This window comes from Alternaria incomplexa (genome assembly GCF_024043165.1).
Source record: "Alternaria incomplexa strain BMP 0042 chromosome Unknown scaffold_24, whole genome shotgun sequence".
Lineage (NCBI taxonomy): Eukaryota > Fungi > Ascomycota > Dothideomycetes > Pleosporales > Pleosporaceae > Alternaria > Alternaria incomplexa.
Genome location: NW_026249873.1, coordinates 148,931 through 163,030, shown reverse-complemented (window position 1 = coordinate 163,030; position 14,100 = coordinate 148,931). Strand labels below are relative to the sequence as shown.

General features: G+C 54.7%; 7 protein-coding genes across 7 annotated transcripts; 3 read left to right on the top strand and 4 right to left on the bottom strand.

The window, feature by feature from the left end:
* Window positions 1-1,335: 1,335 nt before the first annotated feature.
* On the top strand, window positions 1,336-2,131 carry RAS1_2 (Ras GTPase; the record flags this gene model as incomplete). Its single annotated transcript, XM_051440138.1, has 2 exons — window positions 1,336-1,413; window positions 1,469-2,131. The coding sequence occupies 2 exons, from the start codon at window positions 1,336-1,338 to the stop codon at window positions 2,129-2,131; spliced, it is 741 nt and encodes a 246-aa protein (XP_051286035.1).
* Window positions 2,132-3,901: 1,770 nt separating this feature from the next.
* J4E90_010625 (uncharacterized protein) lies at window positions 3,902-5,356 on the top strand (the record flags this gene model as incomplete). Its single annotated transcript, XM_051440137.1, has 1 exon — window positions 3,902-5,356. The coding sequence occupies one exon, from the start codon at window positions 3,902-3,904 to the stop codon at window positions 5,354-5,356; it is 1,455 nt and encodes a 484-aa protein (XP_051286034.1).
* A 912-nt stretch (window positions 5,357-6,268) lies between these two features.
* On the bottom strand, window positions 6,269-8,110 carry J4E90_010624 (uncharacterized protein; the record flags this gene model as incomplete). Its single annotated transcript, XM_051440136.1, has 2 exons — window positions 6,269-7,512; window positions 7,579-8,110. The coding sequence occupies 2 exons, from the start codon at window positions 8,108-8,110 to the stop codon at window positions 6,269-6,271; spliced, it is 1,776 nt and encodes a 591-aa protein (XP_051286033.1).
* Window positions 8,111-8,361: 251 nt separating this feature from the next.
* On the bottom strand, window positions 8,362-9,039 carry J4E90_010623 (uncharacterized protein; the record flags this gene model as incomplete). Its single annotated transcript, XM_051440135.1, has 2 exons — window positions 8,362-8,753; window positions 8,874-9,039. The coding sequence occupies 2 exons, from the start codon at window positions 9,037-9,039 to the stop codon at window positions 8,362-8,364; spliced, it is 558 nt and encodes a 185-aa protein (XP_051286032.1).
* A 501-nt stretch (window positions 9,040-9,540) lies between these two features.
* On the bottom strand, window positions 9,541-10,012 carry HHT1 (histone H3.1; the record flags this gene model as incomplete). The annotated part of the gene is made up of 2 exons (XM_051440134.1): window positions 9,541-9,892; window positions 9,954-10,012. The coding sequence occupies 2 exons, from the start codon at window positions 10,010-10,012 to the stop codon at window positions 9,541-9,543; spliced, it is 411 nt and encodes a 136-aa protein (XP_051286031.1).
* Window positions 10,013-10,552: 540 nt separating this feature from the next.
* J4E90_010621 (uncharacterized protein) lies at window positions 10,553-10,995 on the top strand (the record flags this gene model as incomplete). Its single annotated transcript, XM_051440133.1, has 3 exons — window positions 10,553-10,562; window positions 10,646-10,783; window positions 10,832-10,995. 3 exons carry the CDS (start codon window positions 10,553-10,555, stop codon window positions 10,993-10,995), a joined length of 312 nt encoding a protein of 103 aa, XP_051286030.1.
* Window positions 10,996-12,461: 1,466 nt separating this feature from the next.
* J4E90_010620 (uncharacterized protein) lies at window positions 12,462-13,608 on the bottom strand (the record flags this gene model as incomplete). Its single annotated transcript, XM_051440132.1, has 2 exons — window positions 12,462-13,437; window positions 13,487-13,608. The coding sequence occupies 2 exons, from the start codon at window positions 13,606-13,608 to the stop codon at window positions 12,462-12,464; spliced, it is 1,098 nt and encodes a 365-aa protein (XP_051286029.1).
* Window positions 13,609-14,100: the final 492 nt, after the last annotated feature.

Genomic DNA, 14,100 nt, shown 5'->3' with positions numbered 1-14,100 from the left:
CATGTTGGAGTCGTTGGAGTCAGTTGGCCGCCCTTGATGAAATCTCCTTGGTGAAGGCGTCGGTGTGGCTGGAGCCGGGAGTCAGCGTGCTGGTGGGCAGGCCGCTCGGCGGCTTTCTTGTTCCTACAGAGTCGAGGGTGCATGTGTAGTGCCTCTCTCCCCAATGGCACCCCCAAGGGGGCCCCCGTTTGCAGCCCTAGCATGTCCTAGGGCCTGCCGCCTGCGCTTGCGCACTGAGACGACGGCAGCTCTTCTGGCCGTTTGGTCGTGACGGCACCACCTTGGGACGTGACGGGCGCACACAGTGAGACCAGGCTTCCACGACCTGGGGCGGCACGGCGTCGTCGGCTTATATGGGCACGCAGCAGCCAGCCACGGGGCCGGGTCGGCGAGGCGGTCCTGAGTGCTTCTGGCTGCAGGCCCTGGGCTGTTTCTCGTCTGGATGGCTTGGATAGGACTAGGCGGATTGACGTTTGGCAGCCCCCAGTGCTGCAGCGCCGTCGCCCAAGGCCCAAGGTGCCAACTCGACGCAGAAGCGTAAAAACCCCGGAGGCCCATGTCGACTAATCGCGTTTCTTTTTGACCTCCCTCATCCATCACGCCGCTATCGTTGCCCCCGTCCTCCGTGCTGCCTGCCCATCCCACGTCGCCCGCGCTCATGCAACGGAGCCCCGATAGTAGACGCTGCTGCTGATAGGTGATGCCCCGGACTCGGACGCTTGCACCCTAGAAGCCCTGATCGCTTTGTCCATCGCCCGCTTCCAAATCCACATCTTCACGTGGGGACACGAGCCACTCCCAGAGAACCCTGACCACGTCAAGACGCCTCGCCCAACTTTCTCCCATCCCCTCGACCACCACCGGACCACCTCCCAACTCGACTTGCTCCAACGCGCATCTGCTCCCCGCTCGCGTCTGCCGCCCCTTCTGCGTCGGCCCAGCTGCACAGGCCTCGCTTCCGCCTAGACGTCTGCGTGCAACCATTGTGCTCACCCAAGCCGATCCATTCTGAAGCGCCTGCAGCTCCCCGTCGACACGCGCCCCTGTGCTGCCGTGCGAGTGTGGACCGCCGTTTGGGACCACGACATCGAGACGCTCATTCTGGCCGCGCCGCCCCCTTCGTCCCGCCCCTCTGGATCTCTCGCAGCTCCCAACCTAGGCTGAACCCGCTGAGCCCGCTGGTCAGCTGCAATCCCGCTGCTGTACACGAGACGATACTGCGACGACGTGGCGAGCTGCTTGCACCACGCCCCGTCATTTATCTGTGCCCCATCCGCCCTTGACTCGCTGCCTGCATTGAATTGACGAGGCCGACTCTGCTCTCCTACCGACACCATGGCGGGGAAAATGACGCTGTACAAGCTGGTGGTGCTGGGCGACGGTGGTGTGGGAAAGACCGCCCTGACCATACAGGTAGCCCTGCCCTCCCGTTTCCCCCATTCCCTTGACATTGGCTGACCGCGGCTAGTTGTGCTTGAACCACTTCGTTGAGACGTACGACCCCACCATTGAAGACTCGTACCGCAAGCAGGTGCAAATTGACGGCCAGTCCTGCATGCTCGAAGTCCTCGACACGGCTGGCCAAGAAGAATACATCGCCCTGCGGGACCAATGGATACGCGACGGCGAGGGCTTCGTACTCGTCTACAGCATCTCATCACGCTCCTCCTTCGCCCGCATACAGCGATTCCACAGCCAAATACAGCGCGTCAAAGAGACGGCCATGGCTGGCTCACCGACCTACCCCGGCTCGCCCATCAGCGCATCAGCTCCCATGTTCGGCCAGGCCCCTGTGATGCTCGTCGGAAACAAATGCGACCGTGTCACGGAGCGTGAAGTCTCCACCCAAGAGGGTCAAGCTCTCGCAAAAGAACTCGGCTGCGACTTTGTCGAGGCATCCGCCAAAAACTGCGTCAACGTAGAAAAGGCCTTCTTCGACGTCGTTAGACAGCTCCGACGGCAACGACAAGGCAGCGGACGCAACCCCACAGACAGGAAAGAAGCCCGCGTACGTACCGGCCTGCACGAGAAGGACCGCACAAGAGGAGCCGGTGACCGTCGCACACGGGGTGCCGGCATGACGGGCGGCAACAAGCGCGGCAAAGAGAAACCGAAGTGCGTCATTCTATGAGCTCCCGGCTCGACATCTACTCGGTCCAGCGACCGATACGCCTTCCGACATACATATTTGGATTTACTGCACCATAACGGGCTACGACACCTCCCACTGTCGTGCCACATCACTGATAGAAAGCACTCAACAAGGCGTCGGCATATGAGCGGCGTTTGCATCGATGGTCTCACTTTGGTTTTGCATGAGACCCATGGAGTATCTGGAGTACTACGAACATTAGCCTATTCTTATTTCCTTAACGACCGAGATCTGCGCAGCAACTGAGATCTTGCATGACACTGTACGGCTGAATTGATTAAGTGGGCTAGGGCTGGCGGGTTGCGAAAAGAAGGCAACATGTCGACAATCTGGAAGACGGGTACTGTGGTAGCATGTGTTTATTGTCAGCAGCGCATGGCATTTTGGAAATCTCAAAACCTGGAATAAGGACGGAAAAGTCATGGGTTCAGTTTGGGTCACACATTCTTCTATAACGCCCCCCGAGATACCTTTCGAATTAAACGTCTATGTTTTTTGGTACATAACTACTCCTCCTCCTCCTGCCTTGATTCTTCACATGTGTGATCTTCATCTTTTCGTCCCGGATAGTGTGTCTCCGATGTTCCGGTACGTCTTCCCCACAAAGCAACCGACCCGACTCCGGCACTGAGGACATGTGGAACCCCGAGAGCCAGCCCTTCCCACGCGAGCGACAAGCGGGGATTTTGTATTTGAATTAATGGCAACCCAGCCAATCGCTCTACTTCCTCCATCGACAAATGAATCAAAGCACAATGCAGCTGGAGACGAGAGCGGCAAACGGAGACTTTTGCTCGTGCAGTAACGAGGGAGGGGGAGAGACAATCCCTTGCCTCCCCTGCTGTTTCGTGCGTGCGTGCGTTGCGGCAGCGGGCCAACGTTGGCGATATCCCAGCACGTACAGGCGGCGAGTGCAGCTGGTAGCTCCAGGTACACCCAGGCGCCGTGCATATCGACTGCGAACGAACGAGAGAAATTTTCGCCACCGTGAATTTGCCTGCATGCGGGCAGAGTCTATTGTTGGCAGTCCTTTTTCTGACCTCTTCTTCCCTCGACGTGTTGGTGGGAAAAGGAGAGGGGCGTTTCTGGCATTCTCCTGTCAAGTTGGGCAGCATTGCATACTGCGGGTCATCAAAGTGCCCTGCAAGTCCCCCGAGACGGCAAGGCTAGCGATGGGACCTCACCCATGTGCACTGGCTGGCTGTTGCGACGATAACCAGGCGGCCCTTTGATGCATATACGTTCGAGAGGTGGATGTTGTGCTTTGTGGGATGGAGTTCACAAGATACCATCGCTACGGCGGCCCTTCAAAGCTGATCTTGATTCATCTCACGATGCTTTGAGCAACGTCTCACAGCATCAGAATGAGTCATGATGAGTTTACGCCGTTTGCGCACTTGTTCTTGTGTACAAAGTAAACCGCTACCAACGCTGCTTAGGATAATCCCATCTATCTTGCACACCATCAGCGAGTCCAGACCTCACGCAAGAGACGAGCAGGAGGAACTGCGGTCAATTCTGCGTCAGGCCTTGACGCGTTTGCAGTTTCAGAAGGCGGGACGCTTCGTACCTGTCAGTTCAGTCAGTCAACCACTGCGGGGTCCAGAAAACGGCACCTCATCACCAGCACCACCATACGCGTAAGCCCAGAATGTCACTACTATACAGTTGCCATTCAAATCCCATCACGCCATCGTTGGAACTGACATGTTGTTCAAAAGATCACCGCACGTATCCTAGTTGCCGAACATGACGCTTCCGGATTTGGATATGGATATCGACCTGATGGGTGCCCAGCCCGCTCTGTTCAAGCTTTATACCCAACTTGCCTTGTTCTTTCCGCTGTCGGAGGGGCTGGTACCAGCGTCACGGGACGGTATCACTGCGATCATCACCACCGGATTGGCAGAGCTAGCAAAGACTTTCCCGTGGGTTGCTGGTCAGGTCGTCAACGTCCACGCAAATTCTCATCACTCCGATTCCGAATCCAAGGCCGCGCCCCTTTACAGGATCCGGCCGTACGAACCGGTACCGCAATTAATCGTACGAGATTATACTTCCGATGCGGAGATACCCAGCGCGTCGCAGATCATAGATGCGGGTTTCCCGATGAAGATGTTGGGTGAGCGTGTTTGGGCGCCGTGTCCTACGCTCGCTGCTTTGGGGTTTGATCCGAGAGAAGCGTCTGGGAAGGATGATCGACCTGCTCCGGTGATGCTTGTGCAGATCAGTTATATCCGTGGTGGTATGGTGCTTTGTGTTAATTTGCAACATAATGTGTGCGATATGATGGGACAGGCGGCTGTGATAGGCTGGTTGTCCAAGGCATGTCGAGGTGAGGAGTTCACTGGAGAGGAGCTCAAGGTAGGTAATATGGTAAGAACGGGTGTTGTACCGCTTATTGAGGATGAGGGCTGGGACCCTGGAATGGAACTGCAGAACCAGCTTTTTCCTCCAGCTCCCACGGTTGTCAAAGAGCTAGATACCGCCGAGTCAACGGTTACTGGAGCACCTGTCAACTGCAGCTGGATGTACTTCGACTTCTCAGCATCGTCCTTAAAGTCACTAAAGCACCTCGCAACAACCACACTTCCCCAAGACTCCACCACCTTCATATCAACCGACGACGCCCTCTCCGCTTTCATCTTCCTCTCCGTTCTACGCGCAAGACAAACACGCCTACCCCCTAACATATCAACGACCTTCGCACGAGCTGTGGATGCCAGACGCTACCTAAACATCCACCCCAACTACCCCGGCATACTCCAAAACATGACATACACCACCTACACACTATCCACCCTCCTCTCCACTCCTCTCGGCCACATCGCCGCCACCATGCGCCAATCCATCGACCCCAAAACCTCAGACCTCGCACGGCGAACACGCTCTCTCGCCACGTTCCTCGCCCAATCACCAGCCAATGCAGCGAAAACTAGTCCGACAGCTACCCTCGATATGAGCGTGGATATTGCGCTTAGCTCGTGGACCAAAGTACCGGCTTATGAGTGGGACTTTGGACTTGGGCTGGGTCCTGCGGTTGCTGTCCGCAGACCGGGCTTTGTGCCTGTAGAGGGACTGATGTATTTGATGCCGAAGAGTAGGGATGGGAGTGTGGCTGTTGCGATGTGTTTGCGAGAGCAGGATTTAGAATGTCTGAGGCGGGATGAGGAGTGGGCGAGGGTGGCTAGGTGTATTGGTTGATAATGTTCTGGGATGCTTGATTAGGATGCGAACAACATGATGGTGTTTTCGGTTTGAGGCGAGGCGGAAAGATCACTAACAGCTCAGCTTATTCGTTAATCGCTATCTAACGTAGATCTTGGTGGTCTTGGGTACACTCGCTAATCTACCTTTGGCACTAGGATACTCAGACGCTCTTGATGGAGTCACGCTTGTACAGCGATAAACCTTCGGGGTGCCTGTGGCATACGATAGCGTTCCGTTGTCAAAAGTTACATTACCGCCATGGATGTCGGCGCTCAAATAATGTTATTAGTGATAAAGCCAGCCAACATACACCATTGTATTCGTCCAGCTACATATTAATAAACGCGAGAGACACTTACATGAGATGATGCCGTTGGCACATTTGCGGTGCCATACTCTTTCGATTAGAAGACCAGCAAAATTCACGTCGACACGAAACGTCCTTTGGCGATTTGCATGATGGGTCAGCTTTCATAGAAACTTCAACTGGTGAGGCTTCTGCCTCTGCCACACCCTCTGCGAGTTGACAATAGTGGGCAGCTATGCTCTCCTAGTATAAAACTAGCGAGTTGAAGCTTGTGTAATGACAGAAGAAAATGTAAAAAAAGATAGAAGATGTGTGAAGTAGCGCGTTCGTGCATATTGATCAACAGAGGCATACAATAAGATGATTGTAGCGCCTTGTTTGATGTAAAGAATGAACATTCCGCCTACAGAGGATAGAAGCGAAGACAACTCCAAAGCCTACGTTGCGTTGAGATTTTGCTGAATTTCGGTTTGATAGTGATAATGTAGTCTACGAAGCACCTTTTCAGTTTCTTACTAGACTGAGGTGGTACATCAGCACGAAAACGAACAATGACCATGTCTCACACCGGCAGCAACAACACCGCCCCTCCACCCACCCTACACAGCACTCTTCCCCCTCTCCTTCGCCTCCGCCTCCCTCCTCAACCGACTCTTCTCCACCGCCTCCTCAACCTTCGTCTTCCGCCAACTACACTCCTCACTAAAATCACAAATCCGACACTTAAACGCCTCTTCAATCTCCACGCCCTTCGCCTCCCTCCTCCCCTTCCACCAGTCCATCTCGCTCTCCACATACCCATCAACAACACTCGCTTCATACACCGTAAGCCGGCTACCCAACACATCCCCCGTCTTCGCATACCTGAACTCCGCGCGCAGGATGGGGGAGAGGCTGGAAGGAGGGAATGTGGCTTGCATTTCGGTGACGAGCAGGGACCAGAGGGCGAGTAGGTTGGGGTAGGAGGAGACGCCGTTTTCGGGGCCGATGTTGCTGATTTCGGAAAGGAAGAGCGGGGTGAAGGGGGTGAGGGGGTCGAGGGAGTAGCGGGCGAAGACGGTTTCGGCGTCGACGGTGTTGAGGGAGAGGGACTCGAGGAGTTTGCGGTAGAGCATTAGTTGCATCCAGGTAGGGCGGAGAGACGCGCCTGTTGGGAGAGATTTCGCGGATCGTGTTTTTACGTCTGCAATGTAGATTTGGCGGTCGGAAGGTGGTGTGGAGACTAGTGGGCTGAAGGAGGGCGGTTTGCTGGCTTTTGCGAAGGCGTCTGTGATGCTGAGTTGGCCTGGTGGTAAGGGGACGATGCCGCCATTTTTCTCGGCGCGGGTTCGCTCGAGCTCCTCTTCGAATTCTGGGTCGGGACATTCGTAGGAGATCTCGTCGATGACGCCGTTGATGACTTGGCCTTCGAGCACGCCCCAAACTTCCAGTTCACGCGTAAGGCCAGTCTCGCGAAGACAGCGCAGGCCGGATATAGCATTCCACATGCGTAGGCCGAATCGGTCTTCTTTGCTCTCCACCTGCACAGGCACTGTCGTATGTACCTGGTCTTCCAGCGTTTGATGGATCTTGCTACCAGTTTTCATCGCCTGTGTTCGAGGTTTGCGGCCAAACTTGCTCAACGTATAAAAGTACTGCAGTTCGCACCATGCTGGTGAGACAAGATCAGTCACCGAAAGACATTTCTTGGGCTTCGTTCGGAACCGCTCGATGGGCGGCCGGTTATCGGTTTCGGCAGCCTGTACGGCCTGCGTGGTAGAGGCGGCGCGCGTAGACTGCGATATGCTGCGATCAGATCGGAACTGCGAGGGTCTGGGGGGAGAGGCTGATTGTTCGTGAGGAACTAAGCGCTGTTAGTCGTCAGTCATGCCAATGCCAATGCCACTGCTGCGAGTCTGGATCAACGCACCACTCCACGCCCGTCGCGATCGTTCGTCGTACTCGACTTCCAGCGCCTTGCGCTCTCGCATGGGCGAGCTCTGTATATCCCTCTGTGCATCCGCGTCGACACTGGCCTTGCCCTTTGCAACGCGCAGGACCGTGGGTCTATGGATCTGCACGAAGCCGTCCACATCCTGCTCTTCGTCTTCGAGTTCGCCCTCTTCGAATTCTATGCTGGGGAGGACTGCACTCTTCTGGGTTTGCGCAGCGTCTGTTATCGTGTCAAAGGCGTCGGCGAGTATGGTGTCGTCGTCAATGTCAATGTCCGAGCCGTAGTCGCTCAGCGTCGCGATGGACTGGATGTCGATATCTGAGCCATACTCGCTCGCGCGAGTCGTCAGCCGTGTGGACGGTGCAGCCATGATGCCATGATCCGGCCGCGGCGGGTCTGTTGTGTGCGTGGCGACACTTTGACGCGCTTCGAGGGTTGGCGCGTTTTCGCGTGTTATCGTGAGGTCATTGGTGGGCGGGCCAATCGAGGGGTTGTCTTTGATCACCATAGTCAGGAAATTTGAAAATTTGTGTTACGAGAAGGAGACATGTGTCTTGTCACGACTATAGAGCGTGCACTCTTCACATGGTCGCGAGGAGGATACGAGAACGCGTTGTGATTCACAGTCATCTCGCACCTCACATGCGACACTTAACCCGCGTCTTCACAACGCAAAACGCGACAACCGCACAACCGTGATACCAACTACAAGCATCACATACAATCTACACAACCACATCATGAGAACAACAACACCAATCAACCCTGCATAGCCTCAGCAAAACCCCCCGTCTCAAACTTCCCACCCATCACCTTATCCACCCCCTCCTTAAAATCAGGCATATCATCCGCCCTCCCATCAACCCTACTCCATCTCACAACCCCCTGCGCATCAACCCCAAAATTGCCCGCCGTCTGCCACCGACTCCCACTCTCAGTCGGCCTCACACTAATGCCCTCTTTGCTTAACTTGCTCGTACCAGGTATACTACCTAGCACATGCCACAGACTGGACGTGCCTAAGCCCCACGCGGCATACGCTTCGCGTTCTGCATCAACAACGATGCTGAGGTTAGGTTGCGTGTTCTTCTCCGGTTCAGGCAACGATGCAAGCCAGCGGTCCGTAGCCGCTCGGTCGCTGTGCGAAACGGCTATGCAATGGATGTCTGGGTGAGCGGGCGCGAGGGCGCGCATGTTTAGGAAGGTTTTTTCTGCGACTGTGGTGGTGTTGGTGAGATTGCATCGTCATGGTTTTTGAATAGTGTACGTACAAGGACATCCGCAGTGTCGGAGGAAGGTGATGATCGTTGGCTTGCCATCTTGTGCTGGTATGGTGAGTTTGGACGTGGAGGGCGCCTTTTGGCCGACGGCTGGGACTTCAGCGGTCTGCACTGTGGGTGGCGACACCCATGACCAGAATTCGGTTTGCCAGGTCATCGTGAAGAGGCATGTGCTGGATGAAGATGCGCAATCGCGCGGCCTTTACGGGAAGACATCGTAGTAGTCTCAGTTGTTAGTGTACCGTTCGCCGAGGTGCTGCGTCGTGTTGGTCGAGTTAGTAGCTGCGATGGGCGTCATGTTGCGGGGTGAGTGCCGCATCACGACTATTCGCGACCAGTCGATGTAGCGCAGTGGCATGAACACCAAAGAGCGGAGCAAAGAAGATTTGGCGATACACTGAAAGTAAAGGCAAACATCACAATCATATATAGAGATAGAATGAAGTAGAAATCTGTTGATTTCGTGGAATATCGCCAGTGACCATCACTGATTAACCTGGATATACTACATGCTCAGCACCGCTCGTGTGCACTCATAAACCGAGTTGAAGACCGTGAACCATGAACCCAAACGCCTAAATATCCGACCCAAAGACCCAATCCATCACCGACCCGAAGAAGTTGTCATAGTCGTGTCGATATATCGAAGGTGAGAAGCTTAACCGCGCTCACCACGGAGGCGGCGGGCGAGCTGGATGTCCTTGCTCTGGATGGTGACACGCTTGGCGTGGATGGCGCAGAGGTTGGTGTCCTCGAAGAGTGAGACAAGGTAAGCCTCGACGGACTCCTGAAGAGCACCGATGGCGGAGGACTGGAAGCGGAGATCGGACTTGAAGTCCTGAGCGATCTCACGAACAAGACGCTGGAAGGGCAGCTTGCGGATGAGGAGCTCGGTCGACTTCTGGTAGCGACGGATCTCACGGAGAGCGACGGTTCCGGGCTTGTAGCGGTGAGGCTTCTTGACACCACCAGTCGATGGTGCACTCTTGCGAGCTGCCTTAGAGGCGAGCCTTGAATAATTGTTAGTATGCTGCGATGCGATGCGAAGGTGAGGTTGGAGCTAAAACTTACTGCTTGCGGGGTGCCTTTCCACCGGTCGACTTTCGTGCGGTCTGCTTGGTGCGGGCCATCTTGTTGTTGGTTGTTGAGGATGGAAATGTAGTTGTGTTGGATGGTGGAGATGGTTGTTGTGATGGTGAGTGGAGTTGAGTGGATGAGAGATGGAGGAGGGTGGGCGGGCGCAGCTTATATGGTAAATGGGGGGCGGGCGGCTGCCTGGAAAATCAATCTTTGTTGCGCTCCCTCACAGCGCGCACCAGGAACACCAAAGCCATGCTAAGCATGCTAACCTGCGCGCGCTGCAACTTCAAAACCACCAAGTCCACACTGCGGCGCGCATTCCCCATTGGCTCGCTTGCTGCGCGCCCCGATTGGGAAGGGGCACGGGCGTTGATCTGGAAAGCGCGCCCGTGCGCGGCTTTGATCTGGCGTGGCTGGCGTGTGATCCGGCGCGCAAGACGACGCGCCCCGCTGCCTCATAAACACGACGCCCGCCGCCCCAACTAATTCCCATCATCACCAAAGCATCCAATCCACTACTACTACTACTCTCTCACTCTACAAACCAATAACACTTCTACCCAACACAACAACCCCCCACATCTATCATCATGACTGGTCGTGAGTATTCCCACCTCCTCCACACTTCGGCGCGCTCAACGCGTCGTCCTTCACCATTAACACTTTACTAACGCGTCTCCCAGGCGGCAAAGGTGGCAAGGGTCTCGGAAAGGGTGGTGCCAAGCGCCACCGCAAGATTCTCCGCGACAACATCCAGGGTATCACCAAGCCCGCTATCCGTCGTCTCGCACGTCGTGGCGGTGTCAAGCGTATCTCAGCCAGTATGTCTCCTCTGCACCTTCCTCGCCTACTTCGCTAACCCACTCCAGTGATCTACGAGGAGACCCGCGGTGTTCTCAAGACCTTCCTCGAGGGTGTCATCCGTGACGCCGTCACATACACCGAGCACGCCAAGCGCAAGACCGTCACCTCCCTCGACGTTGTCTACGCTCTTAAGCGTCAAGGCCGCACTCTGTACGGTTTCGGTGGTTAAGCGCGTCGTCTTCTTCTCGCTCTTACGGTTTTCAATGTTACGACTTTTGTCCGGCTGGCTTCTTCAGCAGTCTACGGTCGCCTCTTCGGTGCTTGGTGGGATGGTCATGGCCTTGTATAGTATAAGAAGGCTCGGAGTTCACGGTTATATCAGTCGGGTTCTGATTTGCATGGAATGATACCATAATAACTTCATCAATATGTCTTCTGCTGTGATGTGCGACGCGTCTGAGAACTTGGTGTGAACGCGGTGGTCATTGCTGTTATGCTCCACTTCTACGGTGTGCTGTTCCGCCTTTTGTTCTGCTAGTGTGTATGTGATTTAGCGTCATGTACAGTTTGCCAGACCGACTTTCATCTCGTTCGCGTTAACAATGGAAAGGACGTTCCGTGACTCATTGACTGTGCCGTCTGACCGGTTGTAGCATGACTCATAGCTTGCGCTTATTGCCACCCGCGTGAAGATACCTAGGTAGCTGTGAAGTTTGGCTGTTGGACGTATGACGTCACGTCTTTCTGCATCCAACGGTCGTACAACGCGACGGTAGATATGTGAACGATGTGTAGTATTTTGTATTTTTTGATATGCGTGTGACTGTATACTTGCTTCCGTATCGCGCTGTGCGTCCAAAGCGCGTCGTGTGGTTGTGAATATACGCGTAGTTTGACTGCCCCGGAAAGACGCTTCAGCAGACCTCCAACGCGTAGACTTCCACGATGATGCTTAAATAATCTCAAAATCGAGTGATGTGCTCTTATGTGTCCTATCAGTTGATCTGCTAAGTTTAAGGCGATTTGAGCAAGATATGGTTGTGTTGTAAATTTTTGAACATGTTACGTGTTGAGTCCTAAATGCCAAAAACACAAACCAAGATATTCCAGATAATTTGGAACATAAGCATCACAACCCAAGTTCGGATGTCATGAAATCGATTCGGAGCGTCATAATATATTTCAAAGACCCAGAAAGTTCAAGCGATGTAGTTTTCGCATCTTTCCGAGCGATGTGGTGGGTTGCGCAATACTTCCGGGTGGTGAGCATGCTTGGTGGAAGCCGCGCTCGCCGAACGTTTATGCAAACTTGGAAGGCACGCATGTCTAAAGTATGCCATCAAGTCACATAGAGGACAGAGGAATCGCTAGAATCGGTACGAAAATTAACATCTATTATCATCATCACCTCCGCGACGGAGGGTATCGCACAAAAGATAGGGTCTCAACGATGGTCGGGCAAGTTCATCATGATCGTTATCATTAAGCTAGCAATATATCTGGAGTGGTTCAGATACCGAGATATTATCCAAGGTCTGTATGCAAGAGACAGGGCAGAAGAGGCTCTCGTCATAGCCCTTCCAACACAGCCGGTCGCCGCCGTCCAGAAGATACAAGCAAACCAACCGCAGAGCAAGAGAAGCTTCACATCCCCGCCATCATCCCGCAAACCCAGACACAACATCAATCACCTCTCTACTGCCCACTAGGAACCTGATACGGCCCATACCCCGGCTTAGGAAAGTCCGGGCTCCCATCCTCCTTCCAGCCAAACTTCTGCGCGCGAATCGACCTCGCACTCCACCCATTCGTCGGATCCTGCATACCATGGTAAACGATCCAATCCTCGGAGCCATCAGGCGACGTTGTAAAAGACGCATGGCCAACACCGTACGCCTTCTCGCTAGGGTTCTGGTAAAAAACGGGGTAAGGATGCTTGCGCCAGTCGCTAGGGTTCATGGGGTCGTCGCCAACGAGCTCGAGCTGACCGAGACAGTAGTTGCGGTTGTCTGAGCGGGCGGCGCTGTAGATGAGGAAGTTTTGGCCGGTGGTGGGGTTGGTGAGTTGTTGGGGGCCTTCGTTGGAGGAGAGGCGGTCGTTGATGGAGCGGCCGAAGGGTGTTTTTTCCCAGGCGTATTCTGGAACGGAGATGATTTGGCGCTCGGAGAAGGGGGAGACGGTGGTGGAAGGGTCGGACATCTTGGTGATGCAGAGGTTGGCTGGCCAGCCGTCGTACTTGTGGTACCAGCAGGAGTAGATGTGGTACAGTTGGTCGGCGTGCTGGAAATAGGTTCCATCGATGGCGAATTGATCGTACGTCTCGAGTTCGCTATGGTAGCGGTACTCGGCGGTCCAGGGGTCTTCGCCTTCGCCGACGACGGTGAACATGCGGTGGTTGACGGCGGGGCAGTTGTACTCGCACCACATCTCCACCTCGGGGGGTGGGGAGTCGAAGTTGGGGTCTGCGGTGAAGATTACCCACCAGCTTCCGTCGATTTGGTGGATTTCGGGCGCCCAGAGGTCGGTGGAGTAGGCTTGGTCGGGCTCAGGGACGAAGATGGTCTTGGACTCTGCGGCGTCCCAGGAGGTCAGGGATTTGCTGCGCCAGAGGGTGATGTTGACGTTGTTGGTGTAGGTCATGTAGTAGTAGTCCTCATGGCGGAACATCCAGCTAGATAATGTTCAGACGGATGGTAACATAACTTGGAGGATTAACTTACGGGTCTGCTCCAGCGCCCACGATCGGGTTCATGAATGTAGTCGAATTGGTCGTGTTAGGCGGCATGGCGTACTGGGACGCGCCCACTGCAGCGAGAGCCGCTGCAATCAGAAGCTTGAACATACTGCCGTTACAATCTCACAAATATCGGGGAAGGGGAGGCGTGGGAGGTAGTTCAACAATTTACCCGGCTGTTCAAGTACTTATGCGGAGAGGAAGCGGGGTGGTGGGGATCGCAGGGAGCCTAGCAAGTGAAATGGGGAAGATACAGAACCTTTCGGGCTATGCACGATCGTTTTACTGTGGCGGCATAGCGTAACTCTCGTACAGGGAAACAGGTAGCATTTCCCTACAGTAGTCTTGTGATCCTGCATAAGCAAGATGGCGCTGCAACCTTACAGACAGCCAACTAGAGCCGAAGCGGCAGGGTACCGAAGACTACGCAAATTAAGGCATTGTCCGTGCCTCGAGAAGTCCATATATTTACGATCGTGATCGTGCTGACGCAATACAATCCGGTAGTAGACGAGGCTGGAGTTGTGTTGAGCGCTCAAGGTTCCCCGCGTTAGACCAGCCACGCTTCTTTAGCGTAGCCTCGCGTGGTGCAGGCGCGAC